This window comes from Galeopterus variegatus, unplaced genomic scaffold (assembly GCF_000696425.1).
Source record: "Galeopterus variegatus unplaced genomic scaffold, G_variegatus-3.0.2 Scaffold3, whole genome shotgun sequence".
In the NCBI taxonomy this organism is placed as follows: domain Eukaryota; kingdom Metazoa; phylum Chordata; class Mammalia; order Dermoptera; family Cynocephalidae; genus Galeopterus; species Galeopterus variegatus.
In genome coordinates, this window is record NW_007726114.1 from 1,841,253 (window position 1) to 1,859,936 (window position 18,684).

The following is an 18,684-nucleotide window of genomic DNA, read 5'->3' on the forward strand; positions in this document are numbered from 1 at the left end:
TGCAGCCAAGTTCTTGGCCCATGGTAAGTTCTCAGTACAGGGTGGGTAATACACAGGAGTATAAGCCCCATAAGGGGAGGAACTTCTGTTTCTTTTATTTAGCCCTGTATCCCCAGCATCTATGACAGTGCCCAGCATGTAAGGGATACTCAACAAACATTTTAAAAACAAATCATTGAGAGGCTGTACGTTACAAATGTAATGTGAAAAATATGATTGTCAAAAATGACACCACATGCTGATAACACCAAGGCCCCGGGTTCGGATCCCATATAGGGATGGCCGGTTTGCTCACTGGCTGAGCGTGGTGCTGACAACACCTAGTCAAGGGTTAAGATCCCCTTACCGGTCATCTGTTTAAAAAAAAAAAAAAAGTGACACCACAGGATGATGCATGGTCACACGGGACAGCTATTACTGTGGCCTAAATATAACTGTGCCCATTGCTTTATTAAAGTGACTTCTCCATGATTAAAAAAATACATTTAAAAAAAATTGCTCCAGGAAATATGTCTGCCCAACTGAGATGAGTTTGACAATTTATTTACAAGAAGTAATATTCTCTGAATAATGTCATCATGTTTGGTTAAGCCATTTGGGATTATTGTGGAAAAAAAAAAATCAGCCAGTTTGGGAGCTTCATTTTTTCCGATGCTGGCCCAAATTGACAACTGGCGTCTGTGGGAGGGGTACTGCGCCCTCTGGTGGTGAGAGATACTCAGCTGGTTTCTATGGAAAAGGCCCAGAACAGAGATAAGGAGGAAAGAGGACTCTGGAAATCTGTCTCCTTACTTCCTAGTGGTATAGGGTCCTTAAGGACTAAATTTGAAGTGATCATTTTCAACTCAGTGACTACCCAGGTTTAGGGAGTGCCTGGGACAGGCTGGACTGAGAAAGGTACACATTTAGGAATGGGAAGTGACATTTGCTGTTGGGTCAAAGCTGAGGTGGGAAGACTTGTCCCTAGCATGGTGATTGCCAAGGGAAATCTAGTGGGCCATTGGTACTGCAAAATTTGTCAGGATCCTATCTCCTCACTGTGACAAGGATGAGAATATACATATGTCTCAGGAAGAGCTCTGGGCAGAATGCTAGGGCTGTGGATTGCCCAGGGAAGGCTGGTTGCTGCCCAGACAGTTCACCAATGCCCAGCTTTGTATCCCTGGAAATGCCTTTTCTTATTTCTTTTTAAAATTAATTTTAAACATTAGAAGACATTTTCTTGAGTATAAAAATGGTACATAACCTGTACCTGTGCAAAAAATTATGAAAGATATTAATAAAGTAAAAACCACGTGATATTTGTCTACATTGTGATAACCACAGTTGACATTTTTGATGACATTCCTTTCAGGTAATTCTTTTTTTGTTTTTGGTGGCTGGCTGGTATGGGGATCTGAATGCTTGACCTTGGTGTTCTCAGCACAATGCTCTACCAACAGAGCTAACTGGCCAGGCTCTTTCAGGTAATTTTATGCATATAAACACATACAGTAGGAATATCTAATTGTACATTAATGGAATCATAAGTATACCTATTCCTTTATAATGTGCTTAATCTTGTGCAGATCTGTAGAACTTTTTCATTCTGCAAAACTGAAACTCCATACCTATTGAACATTTGCCTATTTCCCCTTACTCACACCTACCCAGAGCCCCTGGTAATTACCCTTCTACTTCCTGTTTCTATGAGTTTGACTACTTTAGATACCTCATATAAGTGGAATCATACAATATGTGTCTTTTTGTGACTGGCTTATTTCACAGAGCATAATGTCCTCAAGGGTCACCCATGTTGTAGCATGTGGACAGGATTTCCTTTTTTTTTTTTTTTTAAAAGATGACCAGTAAGGGGAACTCAACCCTTGGCTTGGTGTTGTCAGCACCATGCTCACCCAGTGAGCAAACCGGCCATCCCTATATGGGATCCGAACCCGTGGCCTTGGTGTTATCAGCACCGCACTCTCCCGAGCGAGCCATGGGCCGGCCCAGGATTTCCTTTTCTTAAGGCTGGATAACATTCCATTGTGTATATACACCACATTTAAAGAAATCCATTGTGTTAGTTTTCTGTTGTTTATAACAGAATACCTGAAACTGAGTCATTTATAAAGAAATGGAATTTATTTCTTACAGTTTTGGAGGCTTGGAAGTCCAAAGTCCAGGGGATGCATCTGATGAGGACCTTCTTCTTGGTGGGGACTCTCTACAGAGTCCCGTGTCGATGCAGGGAATCACATGGTGAGGGCTCAGCAAGAGAGCATTAACATGCTTACTCTCCTTCTTTTTTTTCCTTTTTGTCTTTTTTACTGACCAGTAACGGGATCGCAACCCTCGGTGTCGCGCCCGTACCGGGGACCGGCAACAGGATCGCAACCCTCGGTGTTGCGCACGCACCATGCTCAGCCAGTGAGCGGGAACCGGCTTCCACATGGGATCCGAACCCTCGGCGGGAGCGCCGCCACACTCCCAAGCGGCGCACTCTCCAGTGCGCCACCCGGCCCGGCCCCTTACTCTCCTTTTAAAGCAACAATGTCACTCCTGGGATAACCCATTTATCATTAATCTATGAATGGATTAATCCATTTGTGAGGGCAGAGTCCTCACAATCCAATCACCTCCCAAAGGCCCCACCTTTCAAATACCATAGTCTGATCTCCCACCCTCTTAACACTGTTGGGGATTCAAACTTCAATGAGTTTTGGGGGACATTCAAACCATGGCATCCATTCATCTGTCAATGAACACTTGAGTCCTTTCCACCTCTTGACTATTGTGAATAATCCTTCTATGAACATGGGTTTTCAGATATCTTTTTGAGATCCTGTTTTCAATTCTTTCAGATGTATACCCAGATATGGGTTTGCTGGATCATATAATAAATCTAGTTTTAATTTTTTGAGGGACCTGTGTACTGCTTTCCATAGCAGCTGCATCATTTTACATTTCCACCAACAGTGCACAATGGTTCCAGTTTCTCCACATCATTGCCAACACCTGTTATTTTCTGTTTTTATAGTGGCCATCCTAATGAGTGTGAATACTCATTGTAGTTTTGATTTGCATTTCTCTAATGACTAATGAAGTTGAGTACCATTTCATATGCTTGTTGGACATTTGTATATCTTTTATGGAGAAATGTCTATTCGAGGGCTTTGCCCATTTTTTAAAAATCTGGTTATGTTTTGTTGTTGTTGCTGTTGTTGAGTTGTAGGAGTTCTTTATATAATCTGAATTTAACCCCTTATCAGATATATGATTTGCAAATATTTTCTCATTCTGTAGGTTGCATTTTCACTCTGTTGATTGTGTCCTTTGATGAGCAGAAGTTTAAAAGTTGATGTAGTCCCATTTGTCTATTTTTGCTTTTGTTGTCTGTGCTTTTGGTGTCATATCCAAGAAATCATTGCTAAATCCAATGTCATAAAGATTTTCCTCTATGTTTTCATTGAGAAGTTTTATAGTTTTAGATCTTACATTTAGGTCTTAAATCCATTTTGAGTTTATTTCTGTGTATGGTGTAAGATAAAAGTCTGACTTCATCCTTTTGCTTGTGGATATCCAGTTTTCCTAACATCAGTTGTTGAAGAGACTGTCATTTTCCCATTAGTAGTCTTTGTGCCCTGATAGAAGATAATTTGACCATCTGAGTGGGGATTTATTTCTGGGTTTTCTATTCTATCCCATTGGTATATATGTCTGTTTTTATGCCTGTACTACACTGTTTTGATTAGTGTAGCTTTGTAATATGTTTTTAAATTAGGAAATGTGAGGCTGCCAACATTTTTCTTCTTTTTAAAGCTTGTCTTGGCTATTTTAAGTCCGTTGAGATTCCACATGAATTTTAGGATTTTTTTTTCCCTGCAAAAAATGCCATTGGGGAGGATTAAAAAAAAATGCCATTGGGATTTTGATAGGTATTGCATTAAATCTGCAGATTGCTTTAGGTTAATGAGCACTTAAATAATATTGTCTTCCAATCCATGAGCACAAAAATGTCTTTCCATTTATTTAAAAAAAATTATTTCAGCAACGTATTGTATTTTCAGTGTACACATCTTTCAACTTCTTGGTTAAGTTTATTCCTAAGTATTTTATTCTTTTTGATGCTATTGTAAATGGGATTGTTTTCTCAATTTCTTTTCAGATTGCTTGTTAGTCTATAGAATTGCAACTGATTTTTGTGTTGATGTATCCTGCAACTTTGCTGAATTCATTTATTAGTTCTAACAGTTGTGTGTGTGTTTTTGTGGACATGTGCACATGCATGTGTGTAAACTTTATGGTTTTTTATATATAAGTTCATGTGATCTGCAAACAGAGATCATTTTACTTCTCCAGTTTAGATGCCTTTTATTTCTTTTTCTTGACTAATTACTCTGCTAGGACTTCCAGTATTACATTGATTAGAAGTAGCTAAAGGAATCAAAAAGTTTGGACTTCTTCATGACAATTCATATTGCTAAAAAATTGCATTCCAGAGAGGTCTATCAATTTATGTTCTCTCCATCAGCATTTTAGTATTTGTAAAGTTGAGAATGGGCATGTTTTTATATATTTACTGGCCATTCCCCACCCTCTGTGAATTGCCTGTTCCTAACTACCTATTTTTCTATTGTGTTGTTAGGCTTATCTTTGTAATTTTGTAGGAGTTCATGTATCTGTTCATTAATCCATTGATCCCATCAACAAATATTTTCTCATCTACTATGTGCCAAGTACTGTTGAGGATTCTGGGGATGAATGCAGCAAAGAACAAAACAGATGAAAATTATCCTCTAGTCAGGGGGAGAAGTGCAGAGAGTGATATGGATTGTGTCCCCCAAGTTTTATGTGCTAGTAGCTTGATCCTCACTGTGACTGTTAAGAGGATGGGAAATCCTATTAGGGTAATTGAAAGGTGGGGCCTTGAAGAGGTGATTAGATTCTGAGGACCATGCCTGGTGAATGGATTAAAAATGGTGGTCATGGGCATGGTTCTGAGGGCTTTAAAAGGAGAGTGTATGAGGAGCTATCTTTCGCTCTCTGCTTCACCATTTTCTGCCATGTGACAACCCTGAATTGCTGTAAAACCACCACCAAAGAAGACCCTGACCAGATGTGTTCCCTGGACTTTGGACATCCCACTTGTCAAAACTGTAAGTGATAAATTTTGTTTTCTTTATACATCACCCAGTTTCAAGTATTTATGTTATAAGCAACAGAAATGGATTAATACAGAGAGTAAATAAGTATATGTTAGGTTGAGATAAGTAGTATTTTTTAAGAAAGCAGGTAGTAAGATGAAGAGTGTAAGAGATGCTACTTATATAGGTGGTGAAGGAAATCTGTCTTTGAGCACAGACCTGGGGATAAGAAAGCAAGCTATTCAGTGAGCTGCTTGGAGATGAGAACTTAAGGCAAATGGGATAGTAAATTCTGACTATTAAGTCTTTCTCAGAATATCACTTGTTTTTTATGGTTGTTTATGGTGTCTTGTAAGAAGGTTTTCATGTTGTTTAAGTTAGTTTTATTAATCTTTTCCTATTCATGGCTCTAGATTTTGCTTAGTAAGTCTTTTCGACCCCAAATTATAAGAGTATTCTCATATATTCACTTCTACTATTTTTTTTTTTGTCTTTTTTGTGACCGGTAAGGGGATCGCAACCCTTGGCTTGGTGTCGCCCGCACCACGCTCAGCCAGTGAGCGCACCGGCCATCCCTATATAGGATCCAAACCCGCGGCGGGAGCGACGCTGCGCTCCCAGCGCCGCACTCTCCCGAGTGTGCCACAGGGCCGGCCCACATCTACTATTTTTATACTTTGATTTTTAACAGTTTCATTGGGATATAATTTACATATTATAAAATTCCCTCATTTTTAGTGACAATCCAACGATTTTTAGTAGGTACACAGAATTGTAGCTCCATCACAACAATCCAATTTACACCTGTACTTTGATTTTGTTATATTTAGCTTTTAATATGAGCTTCATTTTAGCTTTTGGTGTGAAGTTAGAGACCTAACATCTTTTTTTTTTCTTCCCCCATTGATTTGAAATACCTCCCTTACCACATGCTAAACTTCCATGTATACATGCATCTGTTCCTATCTCTATTCCAGGGGTCGTATATAGACAGAGTTTTATTTGTCCCATATGATTTTCAGAATTGGGAAATTTCACAGAAAAAAACCCCCAGGTTTTTGGCTTTTTCAGAAAAACCAGAAGACCCAGCAAAATGTGCTGGAGGTCAGTAGAGACTGCTCCTTTTAGATGGGGCATGACAGTACCGGTATATGCCTATTGTCTTGATGTAATTATTTATTGCGTCTTTTTATTTTTAAAAGCGTTTGGGCAATAACTTACAGACACCTTAATTATGAGCCTCAATCTTTACCATTCGCTGTTACATCACACTCAGGACTTCTCTTTCTTTTATGTTACAAGCCCCCCCCCCCCAGAAGGGAAAAGGGAAGCTGTAAACGCAATCCTGCCGGAGAAGTTTGCCAAAAGAATGAGTACGTGGGCTCAGAGTAGAGAGAATATACTCTCTGGTGAGGAGAACTTAAGACAGGGTTCCATCCGACAGAGAATATGATGTCACAATTTACTAATCCCTTTCCCTTCCATTATTTCACTTAACTTCACGACAACCTATCCAGTCACACAGCGTATCCAGTTTGTTACTGTGCGTTTATTTGTGTATGGATTTGCTGTCTTCCCCTGAACCTGCATTTCATGATCACAGGCTCCTAGGCGGGTCCGCTTGTGTCTCCACCTCCGCCCCCCGCCCCCAGCGACCAGTTCGGTGCCAGGCGCAGAGCCGGCCCCTAGGAACTATTGACTGACTGATCAGGCTCCCAGGAACTATAGATTGAACGAACCGACGAGGAAATTGAGGCGCAAGGGCAGAGTGCGGTGACTAGGTCGAGGTCCAGGGCTAGTCCTGCACTACCAGAGAGAATCAGGCAGGAATCAGACTCCTGGCCTGAAGTCCAGGATTTTTCCTGGCCAGTTGGTTGCATCCTCCCCAATTAAGCGAGAATGGGAGAGTGAGCACGCAGGTATTTGTAGTCGACCTCGAGGGACTTCGCCGAAATGCTGGACCGAGAGGCTGGAAAAACAGGCGGGGCAGGAAACGCCGCATCTCTCTTTCCCACCTGCCGCGCCTCGGAGCAAGACTACATTTCCCAGCAGCCCCCGCGGCGCGCGCGTCTACTGCCACGCGGCTTGCGCCTCCGCCGTCGTCCCGCTGGGGGCGCTGCAGCGACCCCTCCGCCGCCCCGTAGAATTCTCCGCGGCCCCGGCCGGGGCCGCTTGCTTCCTGTTTGGTGCAGAAGGCGACATGGCGGCGGCGCCAGCGGCGGCTGGGTCTGGTGCCGGCCGAGGGAGACTGTCGGCAGCAACAGTGACGGCTTGGGGCGGATGGGGCGGCCGGCCGCGGCCCGGTAACATACTGCTGCAGCTGCGGCAGGGCCAGCTGACCGGTCGGGGCCTGGTCCGGGCTGTGCAGGTACGAGGTCGGCCCGGAGGGGCGGGGCGGACCAGGCAGGAGCTGGCTGGGGGCCGGGGAAGAGGCCTTTCCAGGCCGATGCAGAACGGGCTAGACCCCTCTTGCCTGGCCGCAGCGTCTCCCTGTGGGCTGCAATGACGCTGTCAGCCGCACGGGGCCGTGGGCAGCGGCCGGCTTGAGGCCCATGCTTAGGGGCTGAGCGGGGCTGGGTTGCTGTGGGTATTGATGGCGTGTACGAGCCCTGGGCCCAGTTTCTGGATCCTCCCTTCTCTGCGCCACGTCTGCACGTCTGGGGGACCCTGGAGAGTTTGCTTTAGTCTCTACAGGCCTCGAGTTTCTCCCCTGTGAATTAGGAGGGGGTCATCATTGCAGCCCCCATAAGGTTCCCAAGCGTATCGTAAGTGTCATTTTCTCAGAGGCCTTTCCTTGACATTCTTCCCTTCCCCATTCTAAAGTAGGTGCCCATTGTTATTCTGTCACAGCTCCTTAGTTTTGTTCGCATTACTTTTTTAGTCTGTAATTACACATTTCTTTGTTGTCTGCCCTTTTCTCGCCTGCCTCCTACATTAGGCTGCGCTCCAACGGTGCAGACTGTATCTGTTTTGCCAGTGTAGAGCGTCATGGTTAAGAGCGACGGCTCTGGAGTCAGGCCCGAGTTCAAAGCCCTGCTCTCTCTTTTTTGCTTGGGCAGGTTACCTTTCTATGCCTGTTTCCTTTATGTAATGTGAAGATGAGAATTAGTAACTTACCTTTTAAGGTTGTTATGAAGATCAAAGGAGACAACTGTGTAAAGGTTTAATGTATTTCTGATGCATAGTGAGGGCTGAAGGTAATCAGTTAATGTTGTACTTTATGTATTGCCTATATTAATCACTGGCTTACAAAAGGTGCACGATATATGATTAATATATACTTTTTGAATGAGTGAAGGACACTGCTTTAGAGTAAAGCAGAATGAACGAGACCTAGTTTCCTCACTTCCCCAACCCATGTTCCCAGAACTTACTTTGCAAACACACCTGTAAAACATTAGCTTAGTTTAAAGACAGCTTTTGCATAAAGAAAGTTTTGAAGAATATCCAAGAAACTAATAAAGTAATTGGTGGGAGTGGGGTGGGAAATGGGTGAATGGAGGAGAGAACGGGAGTAGACTTTTCACAGTATAACTTAAATTTAAACTTAATTTTGAACCTTTTGAATATTACTTACTCGTATAACTAAAAGGAGAGAATAAAGGCTAGGTCATCTGTGTGTGTGGAGGGTTGCAGACGAAGGAGGTATTCTAGGTGAGCAATATTTTCCTGGACATCGTACAACAACAGATGAGCAACCTTTTCCCCCTTTGAGCTCCTCTCTATCTGCCTTAGGAATTCTGGAAATATTTGCTCTGTCCTTCTTTAAGCCAAAATACCTTACTGAGCTGGATATGTAGGGACAGGCAGAAAGAGGACTAACTAACCTTCAGTGAGTGCATGCCTTGGATCAAGCATCTCGCAGGGTATAAAATGTCTTTATTTAATTCTCAATCTTTTGAGTTAGGTATCAAGACTCATTTCTCAACATGGACGAGGAAACTGAGGCTCAGAAAGTTTAGGTAATATGTTCCTAAATACCCATCCTGATCATCTATGTTCTGAGAGCAATAGGGAGCCACAGAAGTTCTTTAGCATGGTGAATGAGACAATTTAGGAAACTTAATTTGTTTCCAGTGCTGAATGACTTAGAATGGGAGACTAGAGAAGTTCATCAGATAGAAGGGTATGGAATATTCTTGAGCCTGGTTTAAGCTGGTTATTGTGGTAACTGATAGTTGTAGACAGGTATGGGAGCTATTTCAGAGGATGAGATAGGGACCCCTGGTCAGAACTATAGTGAGGATAAAGTGGGGCCTTTATCTTTTAGATGTTTTCTTAGTAACTTTCTTTGATTTATTCCTTGCCATGCCCTTCTTCTCTGCTCTCCCACCCTGCAGAATATATTATTTTCTCATGCATATTTACATGGCACAGTAAGTAAAAATCAAAAAAAAATTTTTTTTTTTTTTTAAAAAGATGACCGGTAAGGGGATCTTAACCCTTGACTTGGTGTTGTCAGCACCACGCTCACCCAGTGAGCAAACCGGCCATCCCTATATGGGATCCGAACCCGTGGCCTTGGTGTTATCAGCACCGCAATCTCCCGAGTGAGCCACGGGCTGGCCCAAAAATCAAAAAAATTTTTAAATTATGGTAAAAATATGTATGTAACATAAAACTTAACCTCATAACCATTTATAAATTTACAGTTCAGTAGTGTTAAGTATACTGTACTATGCCATTTTATATAAGGGACTTAAGCATCTGCAGATTTAGTATATTCAGGGGACCCTGAAGATACTGAGGATGACGGTATTTACATTGTTGTGAAACAAATTTCCGGAGCTTTTTCATCTTGCAGATCTGAAACTCTGTAGCCATTGACCAACAATTCCCCATTCCCCCCACTCCCCCAGGCCCTTGTAACAACTCTTCTACTTTCTGTTTCTGAGTTTGACTACTTTATTTTATTTATTTATTTAAAAAGATGATCGGTAAGGGGATCTTAACCCTTGACTTGGTGTTGTCAGCACTACACTCTTCCAAGTGAGCTAACTGGCCATCCCTATATAGGGATCCAAACCCGTGGCCTTGGTGTTATCAGCACCACACTCTTGACTACTTTAGATATCCTCAGATGAGTGGAATCATACAGTATTTGTCTTTTTGCGACTGGCTTATTTTACTTAGCATAATGTCCTCCAGGTTCTTGTTGTAACATTTGACAGAATTTTCTTGGAAAGACCAAATTTTGGAGGAAGATGGACCTGAATTGAATCCTAGTTCTGTCACTTACTACCTAAGTGACCTAGGTTAAGTTACTTAACTTCTGTGAACTTCAGTTTCTTTATTTCTGAAGTGGTGATGATAACATCTACCTCATAGGGCTGTTAGGAGAATTAAGTGAAATAATATGTCTAAAAAGCTTAACCAGTATGGCACATAGTAGATGTTTAATAAATAGTTTTACTTAGCTAGTAACTATTAGACTGGGCTTCTTGAGGGGACTACGTCTTATTTTTCTTTGTATCTGCAGAGCCTGAACTCATGCCAGGCACTTGATACTCAGGACCCAAGAAATGGTTTCAATTAAAATACCACATCCTTAGTCCTGTCTCTGTACTCAGTCCCCAAGCAGCCCCATGGCTTTAAAGAGTTCCAGAGTCGATTGCCTGGGTTTGAAACCTGGCTCTGGTACATACTTGCTATGTGTCTTTAGGCAGGTTACTTAATCTCTTTATGCCTCAATTTCTTCATTTGTAAGGTAGGAGTAATCAGAGATCCTAACCTCCTGGTTAGGAGGTTGGTTGATTGGGGTGAAGACCAGGTGAGTTTATACACTTAAAATTGTGCTGAAACACAGTAAACATGCTGTAAAGGTTAGCATGTGTTGTTATTAATAAATACTCTATATTCTGATGGATCTTAAATCTATATTTCTATTCTGGATTTCTCCCTTTAGTTCCAGGTGGGTAGGTATACTCAACTGTCTTCTTAGCATTTTCACTTAGATGTCTAATGGGCATCTCAAACTTAATGTGTTGAAAACCAGCATTCTGATTCCTTTTCCACCAAACCTGATCTTCCCCAAGTCTTCCCCATTTCCCTAAAAGGGACATAAGGGAAGCCTGGGAGACTACTGGCCACATGATTTAGAATAGGTCTTTCCTACTTGGATTTTAATTTGCCTTCTTTTCTTTCCTCCATTTCATTCTGCCCTCTGTCAAGGTAATAAAATATGCTGTTTGATGCTTTAGAGTTTACCAGGTCCTTTCACATTCATCACCACATTTGATCCTTAAAGCAAATCAGATCTTATAAATCCCTTGCTTAAAACTCTCCAACTGCATCCGATTGCAGTTAGAATCAAATCCAGATTCCTTACTATGAGTGTACAAGGCCCTGCATGATCACTAGGAGCTGAGGGAAAGGAAAAGTGGGTAAACCTTGAGCTCTGGGGCAGTCATGGGCTCACAATACAGGTCGAGACCAACCATTTCTAGACACCCTTCAGTGTGGCAATCTGGTGACAGGCTGGGTTATAGGATGCCCTTTCTGTATTCCACATGCCAGTTATAGCTTCCTTTATGATTATTGGCATATCTAAATTAACCTGCATCTTATTTACTTCATATTTTTTCTTTAGATTGACTCACTTTAAAAAAAAATTTCAATACTCACTACTTGTTTTAGTCTCATTGAAAGCATTAGCATTTGTGAAACTAGGGATTTAAGTCAAATAAATCTTTCCTTGCCTGTCAAGGGTAATCTGATACTGAAAAACCCCTGGATAGGATAAATTCTCGTAACTATATAAATAACATCCATTTCAACAGGAAGTTTTTGTATCACAGGCTCTGAAATTCACTCCTAATTATATTGAAACAACACAAACCCTGTTAAAGTGGGCACAGATATTTAGTGGTTATCATTTGTTGTTTGAATAGTCTAACAAGGTATTTAATTTTCATTAATTATCCTTTAAGATGTCTGTTTACTTGCATTTAGTATGATAGTTTGGGGCATTAGATATCTTACACTTAGGATTAAACAGACAAATAAAATATACAGTACATTTTCTTTATGGAATTCAGCCTTTATCTAAAAAGAAAAGCAGTAAAAACAAAATAAATCAATGAAAACTATAAATGTCTAGAAATGTCACATTCACTAAACAGGCTGACAGTTTAGGGAGCATGATGTAAGAGATTATCACTGCTGTAAACCGTCAAACCACAAGTACTCTAAGAGAAAAACCCATATGACACCTGCCAATAATTCAGCTTTGAAGATAACTGGATGGTGGTTCTTTCATCACAGTGCTCAGCTGTTGACAAGGAAAACAAAATTCAAATGATTATTTTTAAATGAGAGTAAGTGCTTCGCAAAACCATGTAGAGGTAGTAAAAGAAATCCCTTGTGAAACTGCATATTTGGACTGTGATTGGATCACTGGGTATCATGAAGCTTCTAACAAAAACACAGGAGTGCCTTGCCCCACTCCACACCTCCAAGTTCCATACTCCGGAGGCATCCAGTGTCCGTATTGTAGCTCTTTCTCTTGCAAGAGAAGGATCTAGGAAACAAGAGAGCCAGTATGTCTAGATAAATGCTTATAAAGCTATTTCTTGACTTTTCAAGTTTAGGTGTTATCTGTTTTCTTCCTCCTGTAAAAGATTAGAATTTAATTCACAACCCCTTATGCCACCTTATTCATCTCCACCATTCTCTCAATGTAGTTATATCACAGTTTTGGCTGTTGGTGTTAAGTATTTACATTATGATAATGCTATAATTATTGTTTGTAGCAAAGCCTTATAGTGTAAGACAATTATATTTATTTTGGGTTTTTTTGTTTTTCTTAACATTAAACACAATCCTCTTCTTTTTTTGTTGAGTTTACATATATTTTTATATACATTAAAATTCACCCTTTTTATTGCATAGTTCTATGAGTTTTGACAAACACATACAGTTGTGTGATCACCACTATAGTTAGGAAGTAGAAAATTCCCTCATACTAGGCAATCCCTTCCGATGCCCCCAGGCAACCACTCTTCTCTTTTCTGTCCTGTTCTTTTGCCCTTTTCCAGACTGTCATATAAATGGAATCATACCATGCATATACGTGTGTGTGTGTGTGTGTGTGTGTGTGTGTGTGTGTGTGTGTGTGTGTGTGTGTATCATATGTTGCCTTTTTAGTCTGGCTTTTTTCAATAGCATAAAACAGTAATGTATACTTATAAAATTTGTTTTGCATTCTATATACTTAGAATTTGTTCCCAAATTCTAAAGCTCCTCTTTTTTTTTCTTTTAGGGCTCCCGCCACCCCTGTTTTTTGTTGTTGTTTATTTTTTTTTTTTAGAAGAAATCTGCCTTGAAGCCCTCCATTCTCTTGCTTCAATTTGGACTAGTTACTTTCTAGGTCTGCTTGGGAATTCAGCAAATCCAGAGCATTTTGTTTTTCTCATGTTTTAGACCCTGTTTCCTGAATTCTCTGTCATCCCTTTTCTTGGAACATATTCTGTAGTAGCCTCCCAAGAAAGAGTACATAGAAGATAACTCTTTCTTTTTAAGCTTTCATATCTGAAAATGTCTTTTATTCTGATATTTACTTTAGCGGATTTAGAATTCTAGGTTGGAAGTTATTTTCTGTGGTATTGTTCATTGTCTTTAAGCAACTACAGTCTTTCAATCAACATTGTTAGATTCATCCATGATGGTGAACTAACATCCGTGATGTTGGTTTGTTCATTTTCATTGTGGTATAGTATTCTATTGTATTAACAGACCACAATTAATTCATTCTACTTTTGAGGAATATTTGGGATCATTTCAGTTTAAAATAATGCTGATATGCACATTCTTGTACATGTCTTCAGTACATATTTGCATAATTTTCAGGGCTGTATACTTAGAAGTAGAATTTCTGGGTTATAGAATACACATAGCATCAGTAGTTATTACTAAAGAGGTTCCCAAGTGGTTGTATTAATTTACACTTCCACCATCAGTGTATGTAAGTTCTTTTGTTCTGTGTTTTTGCTAACCCATGTCAGTCTTTTTAATTTTACCTTTTCTCTCAGGTATATAGTGGTGGAACATTATGGTTTTAATTTGTGTTTTCCTGATGACTGATGAGGTTAAACACCTTTTCAGAAATTTACTGGTCATTTGGACATCCCCTTTTATGAACTGCCTGTTCAAATCTTTTGCACAGTTTTCTGTTGTCTTTTTTTTTTTTTTTTAATAACTTGATTGGCAGTTCTTTTTTGAAGTTCTTTACATGTTCTGGATATGAGCCCTTTGTAGTGATGTTTTGCAAATATTTTCTCCCATTCTGTGAGTTGCCTTTTTAATCTCTAAAAAGATCTTTTGATGAATGTAGGTGCTTAATTTTAATATGACTCATTGTATCACTGTTTTCCTTCATGGTTAGTGCTTTTTGGATCTTATGTAAAGATTTTGCCTTCTCTAAGGTCATGAAGATATTCTGTGTATCTTCTAGATGCTTTATTGATTTGCCTTTTACACTTAGATATGATATGCATTCTACCTGGAAGTGATTTTTGGGTGTGTTGTTAGGTTTTTCATACACAAACCCAGTTTGACCCATCATTATTTATTGAAAAGTCTTCCCTGTCCCCTGCCCGCAGCTCTGTAGTACCATCTTCGTTATAAGTTGAGTATGTATATATACATGTTTCATGTCTATTCTGTTCTGCTGATCTGTCTGTTTACCCATGTGCTGAGACCTGTGTCACATTGTCTTATTTTCTGTAACTTTATCTGTGTTGATTTTGGCTAGAGTATATGGAATAGGAGTATGTTTTCCTTCTTAGTGATAGTCAGGATTGCCTTGGCTCTTCTTGACACTTTACCATTTCCATATACATTTTAGAATGGGCTTGTATATTTTTGCAACAGAATTTTTTTTTTTTTTTTTTTTGAGACCAGCTGCACCGCGCTCAGCCAGTGAGCGCACTGGCGGCCATCCCTATATAGGATCCCAATCCGTGGTGGGAGCGCTACTGCGCTCCCAGCGCCACACTCTCCCGAGTGCACCACGGGCTCGGCCCGCAACAGAATTTTGACTGGGATTACATTCAGTCTATTTAATTTTTTGAGCCCAGCCGCACCGCGCTCAGCCAGTGAGCGCACTGGCGGCCATCCCTATATAGGATCCCAATCCGTGGTGGGAGCGCTACTGCGCTCCCAGCGCCACACTCTCCCGAGTGCACCACGGGCTCGGCCCGCAACAGAATTTTGACTGGGATTACATTCAGTCTATTTAACCTCAATACAGTCATTCTCTCTCCTTCTGTCCCTTCCTCTCTCTGCTCCTCTTTGGTTTGGTCTTCCTTAATTTCTGTTGACAATGTCTTAATGTCTTACGGTTTTCTATGTAGCAGACTTGCATAATTTTGTTAGATTTACTCCTTGGGATTTTTTTATGGTATTGTAAATAGTATTTTTAAAACTGCTTTTTAAAACTGTAACTGTAATGTGAGAAGTAGGTTGATTCTTTTTATATTGCTATTTATTTATTTATTAATTACTTTTTTCTCCAAGACAAACTGTATCCAGCTTTATTGGAGATACTTTTCACAAACAACCATGGTATTTCAGGTAGGACGTGGGCAGACAGTTGTTAACAGTATACAGCAACTTTCAAACTCCATTCTTCAATGGATTACCAAAATCAGAAAGCCGCTATAAAACCCAATGAAGTCTTCATTTGATGCTCTGAACAGGGAAAGTTTAGAGTGACAGTTGACATTTCACAGTTAGAATGTTGTTTAACAACTTTTCACAAGCCAACCCTGACTTACAGGAAATGAAATGAAAATGGCAGAATTAATGTGAAGATCCACAATATAGGAAAGGAATTGCTGCTCTTTTGAGAGCTGCCATCTCAGTGGCATCACTGGAAAGTCCAGTCTGCCTGACATAATGGTATCCAATTTTTGAGGGTCAGGTCCCAACAAGTCTCTGAGCTTAAGGGAATTAGGTCTGTGCTGAAGGTGGAGAGGAAGAAGAGAACATAAAAACAAATTTTAGTTTTTTCACACCACAAGGCATTTGTGCCAGATTGGCTATTTTTAGCAGTGTTGGGGAATCCTTCCTTCTGGGAGCCAAGAGGAGTTCTCTCAAAACTCGAAGGGAAAGGTCTTTTCCCCACATCAATCCAGCTTTGGAGACATTCTGTTAGTGACATATGCCCTTTCCCCCCAAAACAACAACATAGCTTTAAAAAAAAGTGAAACAAAATTCTGTATTTTATAAAACTTGATAAAAAGTAGTATTTCAAACTATACAGTCACAAGAATTACACAGTTATCAAAAATACACAAACTTCACTTGATATCTCTAGCACCTTCAGCTTTCTGTGCCTGGTCTGTTTTGACATCTCCATTTTCTACAGGGTTATTCCCATCCTTGCCAGCGTCAGCTTTTCCTTTTTTCCCTTTGGGTGCCTTCTCTCCCTTCTTTTTTTTTAATCTTTCCTCTTTCCCTTCTTTTCAGGGGCCTTTTTAGGCTTGGGCTCTGGCTTTGGAGGAGCAGGTTTAGCAGACAGTCTTGCAGATCTTCCCTGTGGTTCATCCTTCACCTTGGCTTTATCTCCGTTAGCATCTCCTTCAGCCTTTCTCTTGGGTATGGTGGCGATGGCACCGTCAGTGCCGGACATGGGGATACAGCAGCATGCGGGCTTTGGTCAGTCCAGGGATCGTTCTTGCCTCTTCTTCACACTGCTCCTGCTCTTATATTTATATTGCTCTGATATTTTAATAATTTACCTTTAGATTTTTTTTGTGTATGTGTACAATCATCTGAGAATATCATATCATCTGCAATTGAAGCTTTTATTTTATCCTTTCCAATCTTGTCTTTTATTTCTTTATCTTACCTTACTCTGCTGCCTGAGACCTTTAGTACGATGAGTAGAGTAGTAGCATGTTCCTAGTCTAAGGGGGAAAAATCCTTAAACATTTTGTCATTAAGTATGATGTTTGTAGTAAGTTTGCTGGAGATACCCATTATTAGAAATTCACTTCTTTTTTGAGTTTATGAGTTTATCATGAATGGATATCAAACTATGTCAAAATGCTTTTCCTACGTTAATTGAGATGTTCATATAATTATTCTCCTTTATGGTTTTTTGTTTTGTTTTTTGGGTTTTTTTGGCAGCCGGCTGGTACAGGCATTGAACCCTGGACCTTGGTGTTATCAGCACCACACTCTAACCAACTGAGCTAACCAGTCAGCACATATTTGCTTTTCAGATGTCCTACCTCTTCTGTGTTTCTTTTTCTCTCTCTTTTTCTTTTAAATATTTTTTAAAAACAGCTTTATTGAGACTTAAAATATGATAAAATTTACCTATTGTAAGTGTACAACTTAATCATTTTTAGAAAATTTATAAAGTTATACATCACAATAGTTTTAGAACATTTTCATCACCCTAAAAGGTTCACTTATGTCCGTAATTTATTTAATTAGTTTACAGCCTTATTGAGATATAATTCACATACTGCACAAATTACTCATTGCACACAAAGTGTGCAAGTCAGTGGTTTTTACTAGATAGACAAGGAATCAAACAATATGTGGCCTTTTGTGACTAACTTCTTTCCTTTAGCATAATGGTCTCAAGATTTGTCTATGTTGTAGTATGTATCAGTACATAATTCCTTTTTCTTGCCAGATAATATATTGTATGGATACAGTATATTTTATTTATTCATTCATTAGTTCATTTGTTTATTATGATTAATGCTGCTATGAAAATTTGTATACAAGTTTTTTTGTGGACATATGTTTTTAATGTTTTCAATTCTCTTCCACCTAGGAGTAGAATTGCTGGGTCATATGGTAATGCTGTGTTTAACTTCTGAGAACCTGCCAAACTGTTTTCCAAAGTGGCTGTACCATTTTACATTCCACCAGCAGTGCATGAAGGTTCCAATTTCTCCATACTCTCGTCAACACTTATTCTCTGTCCTTTCGATTATGCCATCCTAACAGATGTGGAGAGGTTTCTCATTGTGTATTTGATTTTTAGTTCTCCTGATGACTAATGATGTTGAGCATCTTTTCACGTGCTTACTGGCCATCTATATATCTTCTCTAGAAAAATGTCTATTCAGAGACTTTGCCCATTCTTTAAATTATTAACTTGGTTTATTTAATAGATGGTTTATTGAGCATATCTTTTTCTTCTTACATGAGATTTAGTATAAGTGTATCTTTCAAGGAATGATCCATTTAATCTAAGTAATCAAATTTTTGGTCATAGAGTTGTTCATAATATTCCTTTATTATCCTTTTAATGTCTATGGGATCAGTAATAATGACCTCTCTTATATTTCTGATATTAGTAAATTGTGTTTTTTATTTATTTTTTTCTCGATTAGCCTGGTTAGAGTATACCAATTTTATAGATCTTTTCAAAGAACCATCTTTTGGTTTTGTTAATTTTCTCTATTGATTTCCTGTTTCCAATTTCAGTGATTTCTGCTCTCTTTTTTTTTTTGTCTTTTGTCTTTTTCCGTGTCCGGCAACGGATCGCAACCCTCAGTGTTGCCCCCGTACCGGACCGGGGACCGTCAACGGG

General features: G+C 39.8%; 1 protein-coding gene across 3 annotated transcripts in view; it reads left to right on the forward strand.

Annotated features, from left to right (window-relative positions):
* Positions 1-7,252: 7,252 nt before the first annotated feature.
* The window catches only part of TRPC4AP (transient receptor potential cation channel, subfamily C, member 4 associated protein), a 94,182-nt gene continuing 82,750 nt past the window's right edge, over positions 7,253-18,684 (forward strand). For 2 of the 3 annotated variants that reach the window (XR_550426.1, XM_008572025.1), the window contains exon 1: positions 7,297-7,494. Coding sequence is in view for 2 of the 3 variants with exons in the window: in XM_008572025.1 (XP_008570247.1) it covers positions 7,327-7,494 (168 nt within the window). In the remaining variant the exon portion in view is untranslated. Of the gene's footprint in view, positions 7,495-18,684 lie in introns of all 3 variants that reach the window. The other variant, XM_008571946.1, reaches the window with a different exon arrangement.